The following is a 16,913-nucleotide window of genomic DNA, read 5'->3' as shown; positions in this document are numbered from 1 at the left end:
CGTATGTGTGCTATCTGGGCCCTGTCTGATCTTGCCAATGTTGAGTTTTTCTCTAATCAAATCCTTATGACAAAAGACGATAAATTTAACTTTCCTCTACGAAATGGCCAACATCCTGTTTTCAAATGAAATTTGCCCATTGGATCGTAAGAAATTTTATTTCTATTAGAACGGTCTATTTTTGACGCGCTGCTCACGATGAATTAAAGCCACAGTACATTGTTCTGATCAAAATTAACCTGGTTAACATGAAAAATAACACATTTAACTATGAAATAATTTAGTGAAGTGTTCCGTGTGTTTCTCAGTCACCATATGATATCCGGCGCTGGTGTGAAAAAAAAGTTCTACACAAAAACCGAAGTCATGCACTGCCATACGTTTTTGCCTGAACTACAAAATAAATTTTAAATAATGTATGCCAGTTTATCTTAAATTAAATATAAATTAAATTATGTATATATTATAACTATATGCTGGCATAAAAACAGAAACGATAAACAAAAGCACGTGGTGTCACAGGTAGTGTTCTTCAGAGTGCTCCTGGAAAGACAGCAATGGACGACACTCGTCTCATCGTGGAGGTTGAGAAGCACACAGTTCTCTACGATCCACACAATTTGCTTTATAAAGACTTGCAAGTGAAGGAAAAAGCATGGGAGGAAGTTGGTGAGCGTGAGCGGCTCTTGGTGCTGATGGTAGGCTAAGTCATTTTAAAGTGTTTTTGACAATCTTTCGTTGTCTCACGAACAAGCAACTAAATATGGATAGGTAAATAGAATATACACACATTAATATAGCACATATACAGTATAAACATGTAGATAGACTATGATGTGCGTTATTTTGTCATTTAAAAAAACGTTTTTAGATGCTCATTTAGCTATATATCATTAAGAAGTTTCCTCTTAGTTATTGCAGTCATTTATGAATTATCTTTAAGAGGTTTATGATGGGTAATGCATGTAAATGTGATGCTTATGCTTCATGATAAATCTTTGCTTTATTTCCATTTCAAATACATTACAGAGAAATGCAAACGTATCCATTATAGAGTACTCCGTACACAACTGCGCGTGACAAACGCTGCCTGTGTGAAAGCAAACAGTGCGCGCGCTGCTTCGGCGCTGCCTACGCCCTGCTTACGCGTGCAGTGTGAAGCCTGCGTCAGGTGTGAGATACCCGAGACGCGGCGGCAGCGCTGAGCTTTGTGTCCGGTGTGCGCCCCCCTTTAGTTTGATCAGTAAAGTTATCACGGGCTGTGGGCGTCTTTATATGTTTGTTACAACACTGACGGAGCCTGCTGGATTTACAACACAAGATCATCCACTACTCCAAATAAATCTAATGTGCAACACGATCTCATGGTAATACGTATCAATAGTACGAGGGTGAAATCTCGCCCAAATGAATTTTGGCATGCAAATGCTGCACATGGTAGAACATGGTTGTGTTAGTTGATCGGTAAAGTTACAACGGGCTGTGGGCGTCCGGCAGTTGATCGCGCTGCACAGGGACCATTTCCCTCCGTGAAAATGTGCAGCACAGAGAGCGATATTTAAATTTGAACCATTGATCCCATAATTGGTTATTGGTTATAGTGCCGGGGTTCTTAGTAGGACTCCCATCAAATTCCCTAATTTCATAAACTCTTCTGTCAGCGTGTGGTTATCTTCTGTGTATAGCACTGTGCTTTCTTGTTTTGTCTTGTGCTGTGTGCGGCTTGTGATTTTCATTGGATGAATGCTTTTATGTTGTCATGCTTTGAACATGAATGTTCTTATTATAGCTCTCTGTGCCTATCTTGATTTTTTGTTGTTGCACGAATTGTAATTGTGTTCACTGGCCATGAGGTAACTTATGAGGTAACCTGCAGGACAACCGGAGAATGGCACCCAAACTTTACTCCTGTCCAATTGTTTTTATTTCTTTATACATTTTACTTGTTTTTGTTTGATTAAATTAATTTTGAATAATCCAATACATACATAATAATAAATAAATAAAATAAAAACTACATGGACACTGAATAAATTAAGGAATGAAAAGGTACATTGCTGTATATGGGCGATTGTATGCTTATTTTCAGTACTACAAATAGCTATTGAAATTTGAAACAAGAATACTTATAATGTATTATTTCATGGAACCTAGAGTCTTTGAGTGGTTCAACAAACACAAGGACATCAAACCACTGAATCTAAATGTATTTGAGTTTGTTCCCTAGGATTTGCAAAATACATTGCACAGTGGGGTAAAGGTCCAAACTGCATTATAGAAAATAATATTTCATGTTCAACAAGAAATTATTAAAACATATAATAGTCATCATGATTAACCAAATTTAACAATATTACCTGAATCATCTGGCAATATAATTGGCACAAAAATGGAGGGCCCTGCAAACCTCATCTCCTCCAGTGCCAGTCTCCTCTCTTCTAAAGCCAGCTTGGCCTTCTTGAGTTTAGAGAGCTGCTGCTGAGAGTAGACGTCCCTCTCATTGGCATCTTTAAGACATTTTCTAATTTCTTTTAGGACTCCCTCTCCAGCTGTACTAGTACTGACTACAACAACAGGCAGTCTCAAAGCACTGAGGTGTTGTGGTCTAACAATTGAAGATGGAGCCTCAAGCATGGTTAGGCTGTTGGAAGGACTGGGAGATGGTAGGTGTCTGCCAATAGGAAGTGAACCTGATTGCTCCTGTGAGCATGATGGAACTGGTTCAGGCTCTACTCCTCCATGGAGGTCAATACCATCACAAATCGCATCTGAGGCCAAGTATTAACAGTGCCTTTGCTTCTTCCAGTGTAAGAAGGGGGGAGTCATTGGGCCCACAATGAACTGGATTTATTCATTGTTAACCTCTGTGGTACTCCTGATGCTGCTTGCCACTTCTTCCTGACCTCCTTCTCTGATTTTAATGCCCCTGCTTGTAGTTAATTTTATAGCAATATCCTCACAGATTTCTTGTTTATGTTTATTGGTATGACTGGCATCAAACCGGCTGAAAATTGTGTTTGTTTAGCTCCACTTGTAAAATAACATTATTTTCTTCTTTTTGAAAAAAAGAAAAGAAAAAAAAGCAGCCATTATTTGTCTCCTATGTGCTTATAGCAAATGATAATTAGGCTAAACAATAAAAAAAAAAACAAGTGTGTGCTACAACTGTGACTCACAGTCTGTGAGCCATTCTATAAGGTGACATTTCAGCACTTGACAAACGGACAGCGACTCTTAAGAAGCACTTAAAGCAGAGCTACGTGCGAGTTTGTGAAACGCATGAGAAAGCACACGTAAAAGTAATCGGTCAGGTCGTTTAGCTAAATAATGAAAAATAGACTGTAAAAAAATAATAACGAGTATGGAAGAGATTCAAGCTGTGCTGCTTTTGCTGGTTTACTAAAGAGGTAAACAACGACAGAAAAGAGCACTAGCATATTCAGAAAGCTTGTAAAGCTAGATTTAAAATGACAATATTATTATCAGCTATTACGGACATTGAACGTGAGATGGCTGAGACGAACGCGCGCCATCAGACAGAGAGCAAGACTGATATTTACTGAACGCAGATTCATTTAGACCCTGGTTCCTAGGTCAAAACACACCGACCCTGTGCCTCAATCAGCTCCCTAGTTCACTAGTCAGGGCACTGATTAGAACATAGCCTAAGTCAATGGGCTGACTCCCTGATCAGTGCCCTGACAACTGAACTAGGGAGCAGATTGAGACGCACAAGGCCACCCCAAAGTTCCTGGGTAAAGTTCCTGTGGTGGAAACGCGGCTTCTGCTAAAGGTTTGCTTGGCTCGCCATAAAACATGAAGTTCACACAGGGTGTCACAGAAGATCGATCGGGTGTCATGTTTCCAAGAATCAAGAAAGAAGAAAAGAGAGAAGAAAAAGAAAGACAAAAAACTGGCCTCTGAATCAATAGTTTAACTTATACAGACACGTGGCCAACAATGGCGACGATGAAACTCTTTGGTTGATTTGTTTGCTCTCACACAGGCGCAACTCGCGTGCGCGATCATAAAATTGCATCGTGAACTAATAGAATATAGGCTACTACTAAATTCAGGCGGCTTTCTTACTCAGAATGCATCGAAGTAATTGAAATGTGAACTTCCTAGTACCTTTCGAAGGGTTTAAGTCAAAATGTTTATGAGTTTGGATCACATTGATCGATCGCGTCTGCTCTCTCTATCAAGGTCGTCTCGGGATGCTCATTGACAGGCACGGCGCAAAATGACAAAGAGCTCTCATTCGTCAATCACTGAGAATTGATCTAGAACAAATTTGCATATTTATTTATTTTTAATAATTTTTTACATCTCTTATTGACATCATTTATTAAGATAATATGATATAATTTGATAGTATATTAAATAATCCCCTTTATTTAACCTGTGTTATAGAGCTTTAGTTGGCATCTGGAGATGGGATTGTGTTTACCTGGTTTCTGTATTCCTGGGCCCATTTAGTAATGTCCTTGACATATCATGCCGATGAGTGATGCAGTGTCAGGAACATTGTTTTTAAAGTAGCCTATTCCACTATCTTTTTATGCACTTTTTATTCACAGATTTCACAGTCACTCTTTACTTCTGAGAGACTCTGCCCCAAGACATACATTTTATAGCGAATCATGTAACAGACCTGATATCAATTAATTAGTTGCTAGATGTTCTCCCAGCGGAATCAAACATTTTTCAGCCATATGTTGCCTCCGTCCAATCTTTTATGAGACCTGTAACACTACAGGCATCAACTTTGAAATGAGCTCAATTAGTGGATACAAGTGTAACATTTATACATTTAATACATTTGTTGTTTTATCTATGTTCTATTGTGAATAAAATATTGGCTCATGTGATTTTAAAGTCTTTTGGTTTTAATTTTAATTAAATGTAAAAAAACGTCCAAACTTTTCCGGATTTCGGATTGTATTGTCTTGACCCCATCCTTTTTGGTTAATTTTCCCCACCTGTCCTCCCTCCTTACCTGCCTTGTTTTCTGCTCTGTTTATTCTCTTTGATTGTTTTAGTCATGTGCCAGTTTGTAGTCTTTTGTGTCCTGATCCCTGAAGCCATTTTGTCTCCTGCTACCAAGTCTTGTCCTCCCAAGTCAAGCTGGAGCAGTCCTGTCCTCCCCCACTGTGTAGTTTATTTTATTTTTAATTTTTTTTATAACAAATAACAGCCCATTTCTCTGCATCTCTGAATCCTCATCTAGTCCCGCAGTGCTCAAGGACATTTTCAACAACAGCCTTATTGAGCTGTGCCTGGGAGGTAGGAATTCCGGGAAGTTCCTCAGAAGTCGCTGCGGTTTTTCCTGAGGTGCCCAAGAGCACTGCAGTACTCCACAAGAAGGATTTTGCATAAAAGATAACTTTTGCATATAAAGAGCATGCCAAATTAAAGCATGAACTCATCATATAGATGTGCAGTGCCAGGAGAATCTGCTGCCTCTACTTGTATGTTGCGGTGTTATTGCTATTTGTCTGGGCTGCACATACCTCCTTGTTAGCTTCCTTGGCTTCAATCTCTCCTGAGCCACCTGCTTTGTCAGTCACAGACATAGAGTCACCCGTTTCCCCCATCACTCCCGCTAGGGAAAGAAGGCAGTTAACACCTTTTGCAATATTAGGTCTCCTGTGTGACTGGGCAGCATACATTTCTCAGCTGGATTCTTCTAGTCCTGTTGGTGCTCCTTAGGCTGTCCCAGTGCCCGCTCCAAAGTTCTGGGACTACTCAACCATGATTCTTGTTCCCATTCTGAAGGCTTGTCAGCCCCATACCCACTACACTGACAAAACCCCCCTTTGGACTGATGTTCCCCTTCCTCACCCTTCTCCCTGTCTTTCTCAAGTAGCTTGCACTGCCTGCCCTACTGGCTCTGCCCTTGCATGCCCTGCTGACTCCACCCAAGCTCTCAGCTTCACCCTGGTTCTCAGCCAGGATTCCGGACACATAGCCTCCCTGGTCTATCCCCCGTCACTGCCCTGGCCTCCTATCAGGACTCCAGGTATGCCTAAACCTCCCTGGCTCAACCTGTTCAACCCCACCCTGGTCATCTACCTGGTCTCCGGATCATTCAATGACTTTCTGTGCTGTCCCACCGGCACTGGCTTGGTTCCATTCCCTCCCTCCCTTACTTGCCCACGTAACTTAACCCCTTCCACAGTCTTGCGTTGTCATGTTCCTGTCCTGTGTTCATTGGTCCTCGTTAGAGATGCCATGGGGTGTCCCTTTTGAGTAATGTCTGGGTACTGTCACTTTGGTCTTATTATTTTTTATTTTTGGTTACAGAACTCTGACACTGCTATTGCTGTGTGAGTGTGCATTTTCAAGTTTGCTCTCCTTTCTATTGTCTAACCCCACACTTAATTTGCCTGACCTGCCCTCCCTCGTTATCTGCCTGATTTATTCTCCTTGTGTTTTAAGTCATGTGCCAGTTCCTTGTCTTACATTCCTTGTGTCCTGATCCCTGAATACATGTGTCCTGTTACTAAGTCTTGTCCTGCCATGTCAAGCTGACCGGTTCTGTTAATAAATTAAAATCCCTTACCGTAACTTTTACAGTCAGTAGCCTCAGTATCTACAATGTCATGTTCCAACATGTCTTTATTTTTTGTTAAATTTTCAAAATTAGGGTGTGATCATTTATCACAGACATCTTAAACTTAAAGGGTTAGTTCACCCAAAAAGGAAAATTATGTCATTAGTGACTCACCCTAATGTCGTTCCACACCCGTAAGACCTCCGTTCATCTTCAGAGCACAGTTTATGATATTTTATATTTTAGTCCCAGAGCATATGCAGTCTATGCACACTATACTGTCCATGTCCAGAAAGGAAATAAAACATCATCAAAGTAGTCCATATGTGACATCAGTTGGTTGATTATAATTTCTCGAAGCATTGAAAATACATTTTGGTTCAAAAATATCAAAAACTATTACTTTTTTCAGCATTATCTTCTCTTCCGTGTTCCTCACATAAAGATTCATACAGCCATTAATCAGTGAATCGATCAATGATTCTGATCGCCAATGTCACATGATTTCAGCAGTGTGATCCAAACTGCTGAAATCACGTGACATTGGTCACTCCATCAGGTGTGAACGGTCCAGGAAAAGGTCAGTGAGAGGGATTTCATGCCTCTTTGGGATGGAACCACGAGGCTTCGTTCACTTGCAGAACGCAAGTTTCTGGAGGGTGTGTAAGTCCGAACAAGCGAGTTGAGGTATATTGGAGCAGAACCAGTGGCTGCTTTGTAGGCAAGCACCAGTGCCTTGAATTTGATGCAAGCAGCCATTGGCAGCCAGTGCAGTCTGATGAAGAGAGGCGTGACGTGCGCTCTCTTTGGTTCTTATGCTACAACTTTTGTTTTACCTGCAATAGTCTCCTAGGATAGAAGGAGATCCCTGCTCTATACAAAGCCATCTGAAACATTACCCAAACCAAGGACACCATATCAAAAGAACAAAACAGTTTAATTCTGAACAGTGCCCCTGACTACATTAGTTCTATTGAATCTTCAAAAATACAATCCCTCTTACATTCATTCCAACCTCAAAATAAAGTTGGCATTAATCAAAAAACACAGACAACCAGGTAATGCAGACCGCAGCCTTCATTATATGAGACACTAAAGTAAAATAATGTCGGAAAAAAGCAGAACATTTGCAAAACCAGTTTGAAGAAATTTAAAAATCTATAAATTCACACACATTTAGGGATAAATGGAAATTATTATACAAACCAAATCAAAACGTTCTGGCAATCCAAGAAGGGGAGAAGTGGGAAAAAACACTTTCAAGAATTATATAGCTCAACTGAAATTCAAATCAAAATAATAATAATAATAATAAAAACTATACAATTTAAAAATATCAATTAAATCAAACTCCCTAAGATTTCTTCATAACAAAGAAATAATTGGAAGTCATATTAAAGGTCCTTGAGCCCAAGAAAGCCTGTAGTGTCGACAGCATCCTGAACGGGAGACCACAACCCGAGGCATTCTTGTGAACAGTAACCTGGGGAAGGTTTTTTGCAGCATAAAACACAACTCCTTATGCAGCATAATTCCTTGAGTAAATGTCTCAAACTGGCTTTCTCCCAAAATGTCACACATCTGATCACATTTTTACATTACAAACACAAAAGACACATTTTTGCTTCTTTTGTTGATTTCCAAAAAGTATTTGATTCAATCTGGCATGAAGGATTATACCTCAAACTTATTGACAGAGGAATATGTGGGAAATTCTATGATTTGATCAAATCAATATACACAACCAGCCAATGTGCTGTTAAAATTGGAAACCAAAGAACCACATTTTTCCCCCAGGGTTGTGGAGTGAGACAGGGTTGCAGTTTAAGCCCCACCCTATTCAACATTTACATCAACTTATTGGCCTACACAATATAAAGTGTCTTCTCTACAAAGATGACCTGGTTCTCTTGTCACAAAATAAAAGAGGGGCTTCATGACAGCCTGCAGCTGCTGGAAGATTATTGTCAGTCTTGGGTTCTGGTGTAACAGAGGCCAGCTAGTAGTTGCTGTGCGAGTAAACCTCACTCATCTGAGCTCAAGGTTGCAGCCTTTAGCCTTCTTGCCAAAGCATCTGACTCTCATGCCCGTGGACCTGGGTTCAAGTACGAACAGAAGGGGTTACACTGACAGTCAACATCCAAAAAAATAAAGTAATGATATTCCAGAGGCTCCAGATCTCAGGAACCAACACACACATTCACACTATCTTTGAATTTCTTGAAGCATCGAAAATACATTTTGGTCCAAAAACAAATTTGGTTTGTTTTCAATCCTCAAATAAAGATTGAAATAGTTGTGAATCAGCTTATTGATTCATGATTCGGATCGGCAATGTCACGTGATTTCAGCAGTTTGACACGCGATCCGAATCATGAATCAATAGGCCGATTCATGACCATTTGAATCTTTATTTGAGGATTGAAAACAAATGCGGAAGAGAAGACAATGCTGAATAAAGTCGTAGTTTTTGTTATCTTTGGACCAAAATGTATTTTCAATGCTTTAAGAGATTTTAATGAACTAACTGATGTCACATATGGACTACTTTGATGATGTTTTATTACCTTTCTGGGCTAAGGAATACTTCCAGAAAACGTCAATCAGCTGTGATTAAATTCGCCATTGCCGGCTAAAACTTTATGCAAAAAAATAAGCCATATCTAAAAACATGATCCAGAAGCGCAGCCATATTCTCTGGGCCAAGGCTCATAAAAAATGGACTGTGCAAAGTGGAAAACTGTTCTATGGTCAGACGAATCAAATTTTTTGGAAAAATGGCACGTCATCCGGACTAAAGAGGACAAGGACAACCCAAGTTATTAATAATAAAACAATTCACAACATCATCAAATACTCAATCAAAATAACTTAAATTAAAAATTAAAAAAATCAACAACACACAAAGCATTGTTAAAACACCAAATATGATCAAAACACTCCTCATTTTTTATAAGATTATAATACATAAATTCTATATTTTACCTTCCAGCTACCAAATTCTTGAACATTAATTCAGCATCAGTACTAAGAAGTTTCAGCCCTTCATTTTTTTCTTGTCTTCTACATTGCTAACTTTGCAGTTCCTATCAAGTAATTTAACAAACATGTTTTCCTTCTGATTAGAGAGAGAGAGAGAGAGAGAGAGAGAGAGAGAGAGAGAGAGAGAGAGAGAGAGAGAGAGAGAGAGAGAGAGAGAGAGAGAGAGAGAGAGGGGGATTGTGCCCCCTGCTGGTTAAAGTTATGAATTAGTTATGTTTAATTTATTTTTGGTATATTAGGAAAATTAATGGACGTGGACAGCAGATGTCGCTAAAACACTTCGTTTTGTGATGTATGACATTATTATAGGCGTGTGCAATTACAGCAACTGCGATGCTATGAGAGTATAGGCAAACGATTGAGGAGCTTGCTGAAGATCTCTCTCTTTTTTTTTTTTTTTTACGATATTGGCAAATTATTTTCAATTTTCAACACATTGGTTAGATTTCTTATATTTTAATTGCATTACGGAATTTTTGATGAACAATTGTTCAAATACAATTTGTATTTAGGAAATTGTAATGTCAAATATATAAGTAACTATAGCCTATTCGATTTCGTAAATAGCCTGTAGCAATTATTTATCCAAGAATTTTCCATGTAAAAAATATTCATCTATATTATTTATTTATATCATACGTACACTATGACATCCGATTACAATAATTGTTCTTTAAAAACATTGACGTATTAAAATATGTTATAAACATAATATTAAAGTCTCATAAGTAGGCTTATGATATGCATCTCTTGGGTGGATGTGGTTGAGCCAACCCACAAACGTGTCACCCAATAGCCTGTGAAAGGGTGTGGTGAGAAAACGCGTTTAAAAGAAGCCTACCTCTCTGAAACTCTCTTTGCAGGACTCTCCAGCTTCTGTGCAAGGCTTCTGTTCTGTTTTAGTCTGAACATCTAAAGTCGGAAACATGGTTGAGTGGACAGAATTTGAGAGGAGCACCATCCAGGACATCTTCTCCAAGATGGACTACGAGGTCATTGGTCCCCAAGCCCTGGCAAGGTATTGACTGAACACTTACTTTAACTTTAAGGCAGGTCATTAGTTTTGAAACTGTGCTCTGATGAAAGGCCTTCTCATTGTGTCTCGTAGATGTCTTATCGTGTACCCCTGGACCCAGCGGTACTTCGGCAATTTTGGAAACCTCTACAATGCCGCTGCCATATTGGGAAACCCCATGGTTGCTGCTCACGGTAAAACTGTGCTCCATGGGCTGGACAGGGCTGTGAAGAACATGGACAACATCAAAGGCACCTATGCTGAACTAAGTGTGCTGCACTCCGAGAAGCTCCACGTAGATCCTGACAACTTCAGGGTAAGCTGACACTCATTACATTCATTATAGGCTAAATCTTCAAAGTTCACGCATCTCGTCTGTGTTTCATATATCAATGCTCTCTGTCCTCTCACAGCTTTTGGCTGACTGTTTAACCATCGTTGTTGCTGGACAAATGGGAGCTGCATTCACACCTGATGTCCAGGCCGCTTTTCAGAAATTTATTGCCGTCGTGGTCTCCGCCCTGGGAAGACAGTATCACTAGATGCTAAACCTGCTTGTACAAAGAGGAGCATCTGATGTTTGCACAAATAGAATATGTTCTTCTGAGTTGAAGCAAATAAAAATGTCAGTAATAAATATTCAATGCATCATGTGTTCTTTATGTGTTTGGGATTGTTTCTGCAGCAGACAACCTTTGACTTTAAAACAAAACAAACATAAAGATAAAAAAACTGTTTCTTGTGTTAAAATTGACATCAAATTTGTGCATAATCTAATTCAAATACCTCTCATAATAATAGGGCACTGTCTATTCTATTTAAACAAAAAGATGAAAGAAAATAAACATACATTGCACTGCAAACCCACTGCCCCTTTCCCTAAACCTACCCACCACAGAAAACTTTCTAGATCATTTAGGTTGTGAGGTGGTTCATCAATGAGCCTTGGCCGGCCATGCTCCTCTCGCCAGTTTACCACTTTTACTGACCAGACAGGAACACCCACAAGAGCTGCAGTTTTGGAGATGCTCTGACTCAGTTATAGCCATCACGATTTGGCATTATGTCAAACTCGCTAAAATCCTTACTCTTGCCCATTTTTCTTCTAACACATCAACTTTAAAAACAAAATGTTCACTTGCTGCCTAATATATCCCCCACACTAACAGGTTCCGTGATGAAGAGCTAATCAGTGGTTTTCGCTTCACCTGTCAGTGGTCATAATGTTATGCCTGATCGGTGTATATTCATACATTCTGTCAAAGAATGTCCTTAGTATTGCATTGTGTAATCTCAAACTATATGTATTTCTATTTATACAGGGTGTTGACATTTTCAGAGGTAACAGAGTTTAAGAGTTTTTACAGTTAATTTAGCCGTTAGCCTACTAGTCCAAGGAGCTTAGAAATATATACAAATATTAACACAAATACAGAAGAAAAATATCTGAATGATGAAAAATCATAACATGATTTAAAACGTCTCCTTAACTCGTCGTTGCAGAGTCACTGATGATATGACAAGCCGATCACATGTAGGCTAAATGCGTATAAATAGTAGCCTACGAGTGCAATGTCGTGGAATGCATGCATATGATACGCTGTTTTTCGCGTGCATATGATACGCGCTTTATGACACGCTCTTGGGTAGGATAAGGGTGGTGGGGTGGGGAGTTCGTAGGGTTCGTCTGTATAATACGCCATAAAATGCCTATCTGCACGCGAAAAACAGCGTAGCATATGCACGCCAAAATTTCTTTTGAAGTAAATTAAAGAATAGCAATCACCAAATGAACACGTTTAACCCCATTAAAAATATCAAGATTTATCTATTATATAAAATGTATATTATTATTATTATTATTATTATTATTATTATTATTATTATTATTATTATTATATTATTCTATTAATAACTTTCCGAGTAAGACGATTCATTTATTAAAAATCATTCTAAAAATAATTCTAGCTGTTTGCTCCATTTATTTCTATTAAAAGTGTAATAAATATGTTATTTTAACATAATTGCATTTGCACTCAATTATATGATGGTAAATTTAATTTGTAACATGTTAAGTTAACCTAAACCACTTGTGTTGGGACTAGGCCTGAATCATTTCTAGATCCCGGCATGCTTTGCATAGGGATAGATGGAGAATAAATGTTGAAATTGAGTGCTGTTTAATGTTTTTTAGTAAAGGGAAAGACCTGTTAAAGTTTGGTGTTCAGTTATATTTAACATTTAAAGAGTTTATGTTATGTTGTTGTTTGAGGTTACTATTGTCCTGATGTAGATCTTGTGGTTAGGCTGTGGGTGGCCACATGAAATAAGTCTGTTCTCAATTAGCTGTAGCCTACTGCTAATGCCAAGGTTAAGTGTAGAACTTGATCTTTATGCGGTACTTGCATGCTGCAAAAGTTACACTTTACTTAGCATTTTACTCAGCAAATATCTGAATTAAGCAAAAAATTTGACAAAGAAAAAAAAAGAAAAAAAAACACAAATTTCTGGACCTTTTATAAGGAAATAGCCAAACAACCAAACCATAATTCAAGTTATAATAGATACATTAAATGTGCACTCTTTTGATTACCATGATTCCCAATTATTTATATTTACGATTTTATAGTATTTGTACACCCTTTACATTATTTTTTCAATGTTGTAATTTAATGTAATACAATGTGATTAAAGTCTATTGAGGATCAAGATCAACTCTTGTGCAGCATCAAGCCATGCTATCCGGAGAGAAAAATACACATTTAAGCGCATATGTAGTAATTTTTATAGCTTTATTTATTGATTTTAAAGCTTATGTGTATGACCTTTACATATAGACTATTTATATAAATGTTAACAAATTGCCTATTAATGATTGATTAACTAAAATTATAAATGTGTAATTGATTAAGGGTATAATAATTACATTAATTATATCTAAATCATTCAAAATTATTATTGTTATAAATAAGCATTGTTAAAAGTCAGATGCTTTTGTCTAAAAACCCTTTGAGAAACAGGGGTGTGACTTTTTTTGTGTGTATAAGAGATGTGTCTGATTGAACCAGTTTCATCTTAATATCTCTTATTCAGAACATAACCTGCAGGTTAGCCTTGGAGCACTGTTAAAAGCCAAGCCACTTTCATGGTACCCAAAACCCAGGATTTGGCACAAACTAAGCTTAAACATATCTGGCTAGCCAGCTAAGCCTATGCTCCAGGGCTACATTTTTATAGCCTATTATTATAATTATTAAAATCAGTATTGTCCCTGGTTCAGTAATGAACTCTTGTAATAAAATAGCAGTGTCTGGGACAGATTTTAAGTATCACCTCAAGATGCATTCTAATCCTGTTTAGATTAAATAATCCTGATCAGTTTACATGAAAAAAGTCTGTAAACTTAAACTGAGCAAGTTTAAGCTTAATTTTAAGTCCATGATGAGCATCGAAGAGCCAAACAGTCCGAGATCATGCCAAATTGTCAACAATTAAATCCAGCTAGTTAGCCATGTCCGAAGAATGGACCACAGAGTTCTCTCAATGTTATAGCCCTAGGACATACCAGGCATGAAACCTGAAGCCTTTATGAAACATAGCCTAGTAAATAAATAAGAGATTTGAATAATATACTGTAATTAATATATATACTCGACTAAAGGATTATTAGGAACACCTGTTCAATTTCTCATTAATTATCTAATCAACCACTCACATGGATGGCAGTTGCTTCAATGCATTCAGGGGAGTGGTCCTGGTCAAGACGATCTCCTGAACTCCAAACTGAATGTCAGAATGGGAAAGAAAGGTGATTTAAGCAATTTTGAGCGTGGCAAGGTTGTTGGTGCCAGACGGGCTGGTCTAAGTATTTCACAGTCTGCTCAATTACTGGGATTTTCACGAACAACAATATCTAGGGTTTACAAAGAATGGCGAGAAAAGGGAAAAACATCCAGTATGCAGCAGTCCTGTGGTTGAAAATGCCTTGTTGATGCTAGAGGTCAGAGGAGAATGGGCCGACTGATTCAAGCTGATAGAAGAGCAACTTTGACTGAAATAACCACTCGTTACAACCGAGGTATGCAGGAAAGCATTTGTGAAGCCACAGCACGCACAACCTTGAGGCGAATGGGCTACAACAGCAGAAGACCCCACAGGGTACCACTCATCTCCACTACAAATAGGAAAAAGAGGCTACAATTTGCACGAGCTCACCAAAATTGGACAGTTGAAGACTCGAAAAATGTTGCCTGGTTTGATGAGTCTTGATTTCTGTTGAGACATTCAGATGGTAGAATCAGAATTTGGCGTAAACAGAATAAGAACATGGATCAATCATGCCTTGTTACCACAGCCTAGTGGTTGTGGCACTAAAAAAAAAAAAAAACTAAAAAAAAAACGAATTAATTGAGACTTCTTACAGCTCTTACAGGTTGTTGGCCTTGTTTGTTTCGTTGCTTCTATTGCTCTTCCCTTTTTTGTAAGTCGCTTTGGATAAAAGCGTCTGCTAAATGATTAAATGTAAATGGTGGTGTAATGGTGTCTGGGATATTTTCTGGGCACACTTTAGGCCCCTTAGTGCCAACTGGGCATTGTTTATATCCCACGGCCTACCTGAGCATTGTTTCTGACTATGTCCATCTCTTTATGACCACCATGTACCCATCCTCTGATGGCTACTTCCAGCAGGATAATGCACCATGTCACAAAGCTTGAATCATTTCAAATTGGTTTCTTGAACATGACAGTGAGTTCACTGTACTAAAATGGCCCCCACAGTCACCAGATCTCAACCCAATAGAGCACCTTTGGGATTTGGTGGAACGGGAGCTTCGTGCCCTGGATGTGCATCCCACAAATCTCCATCAACTGCAAGATGCTATCCTATCAATATGGGACAACATTTCTAAAGAATGCTTTCAGCACCTTGTTGAATCAATGCCGCATAGAATTAAGACATTTCTGAAGGCGAAAGGGGGTCAAACACAGTATTAGTGTGTGTTCCTAATAATCCTTTAGGTGAGTATATATATATATATATATATATATATATATATATATATATATATATATATATATATATATATATATATATATATATATATATATATATATATATATAAACAGTGAGGAAAATATATATGAGTATTTGAACACCCTGCTATTTTGCAAGTTCTCCCACTTAGAAATCATCGAGGGGTCTGAAATTGTCATCGTAGGTGCATGTCCACTGTGAGAGACAATCTAAAACAATGTATGATTTTTAAAATTATTTATTTGTATGATACAGCAGCAAATAAGTATTTGAACATCTGCATATCAGCTAGAATTCTGACCCTCAAATATCTGTTAGTCTGCCTTTAAAATTTCACCCCACTTCATTTATTATCCTAAATCAGATGCACCTGTTTGAGGTCGTTAGCTGCGTAAAGACACCTATCCACCCCATACAATCAGTAAGAATCCAACTACTAACATGGCCAAGACCAAAGAGCTGTCCAAAGACACTAGAGACAAAATTGTACACCTCCACATGGCTGGAAAGGGCTACGGAGAAATTGCCAAGCAGCTTGGTGAAAAAAGGTCCACTGTTGGAGCAATCATTAGAAAATGGAAGAAGCTAAACATGACTGTCAATCTCCCTCAGACTGAGGCTCCATGCAAGATCTCACCTCGTGGGGTCTCAATGATCCTAAGAAAGGTGAGAAATCAGGCCAGAACTACACAGGAGGAGCTGGTCAATGACCTGAAAAGAGCTGGGACCACCGTTTCCAAGGTTACTGTTGGTAATACACTAAGACGTCATGGTCAAAGGTTCCCCTGCTTAAACCAGCACATGTCCTGGCCCGTCTTAAGTTTGCCAATGACCATTTGGATGATCCAGAGAAGTCATGGGAGAAAGCGGTTCTTGGATCCTCGGATCAGCAGTACAGAATCGAAAACCGTTTCTGTCGGACACGTTCGATACTGAGAACTGATGAGCTGATGAGCTGAGTCGATGAGCTGCGCATGCGTGTTATTTGTTCAGAAGAGTTTTAAGTGTATAAAATTAAAGATTTGGAAACATCATAACAAATCTGTCTTACCACTGTATTATTTTAAAGTTTGGAAACAATGGATTGTAAAATGGTCAAATTAAACATTTATTTGTTTTATCAATAATGCATGATATTTTCAGGAACAGCTTTTTTCTTATTTAATTTCTAACTCGGTACACATTTTAAAATGTAATCAAAACAGTAGGTTTGATATAGACTACATATTCAGCTTGTGGCAGTTCGCAGCTCAGCACACACACAC

The 16,913-nt window shown here is 38.4% G+C and overlaps 1 protein-coding gene and 1 long non-coding RNA gene across 5 annotated transcripts; one reads left to right on the top strand and one right to left on the bottom strand.

Annotated features, from left to right (window-relative positions):
• The first annotated feature begins 559 nt into the window (after positions 1-559).
• Positions 560-11,250, top strand: LOC137044717 (hemoglobin subunit beta). Of its 4 annotated transcripts, XM_067420991.1 has the most exons (5): positions 582-698; positions 5,870-6,022; positions 10,462-10,616; positions 10,707-10,929; positions 11,027-11,250. In XM_067420991.1, exons 3-5 carry the CDS (start codon positions 10,525-10,527, stop codon positions 11,153-11,155), a joined length of 444 nt encoding a protein of 147 aa, XP_067277092.1. In that variant the 5' UTR covers positions 582-698; positions 5,870-6,022; positions 10,462-10,524; the 3' UTR covers positions 11,156-11,250. The 4 variants fall into 4 exon arrangements, with proteins under 4 accessions (XP_067277077.1, XP_067277092.1, XP_067277097.1 ...); XM_067420976.1 differs by lacking the exon at positions 5,870-6,022 and having other exon boundaries at positions 560-698; XM_067420996.1 differs by lacking the exon at positions 5,870-6,022 and having other exon boundaries at positions 675-771.
• On the bottom strand, positions 8,007-9,674 carry LOC137054341 (uncharacterized). The gene is made up of 3 exons (XR_010899965.1): positions 9,542-9,674; positions 9,124-9,350; positions 8,007-8,651 (listed from the first exon to the last, which is right to left on the bottom strand). It is a non-coding gene; the product is annotated as an uncharacterized lncRNA (long non-coding RNA).
• Positions 11,251-16,913: the final 5,663 nt, after the last annotated feature.

This window comes from Pseudorasbora parva, chromosome 2 (genome assembly GCF_024679245.1).
Source record: "Pseudorasbora parva isolate DD20220531a chromosome 2, ASM2467924v1, whole genome shotgun sequence".
Taxonomy (NCBI): Eukaryota; Metazoa; Chordata; class Actinopteri; order Cypriniformes; family Gobionidae; genus Pseudorasbora; species Pseudorasbora parva.
This window is presented reverse-complemented; position numbering and strand designations above follow the sequence as displayed.

Bases quoted from the DNA above. Each gene is read 5' to 3' on its own strand.
- LOC137044717 (XM_067420976.1), top strand. From the start codon at position 10,525: ATGGTTGAGTGGACAGAATTTGAGAGGAGCACCATCCAGGACATCTTC. The intron at 10,617-10,706 runs GTATTGACTGAA...TGTGTCTCGTAG, and splicing joins GGTCCCCAAGCCCTGGCAAG to ATGTCTTATCGTGTACCCCT. The intron at 10,930-11,026 runs GTAAGCTGACAC...GTCCTCTCACAG, and splicing joins TAGATCCTGACAACTTCAGG to CTTTTGGCTGACTGTTTAAC.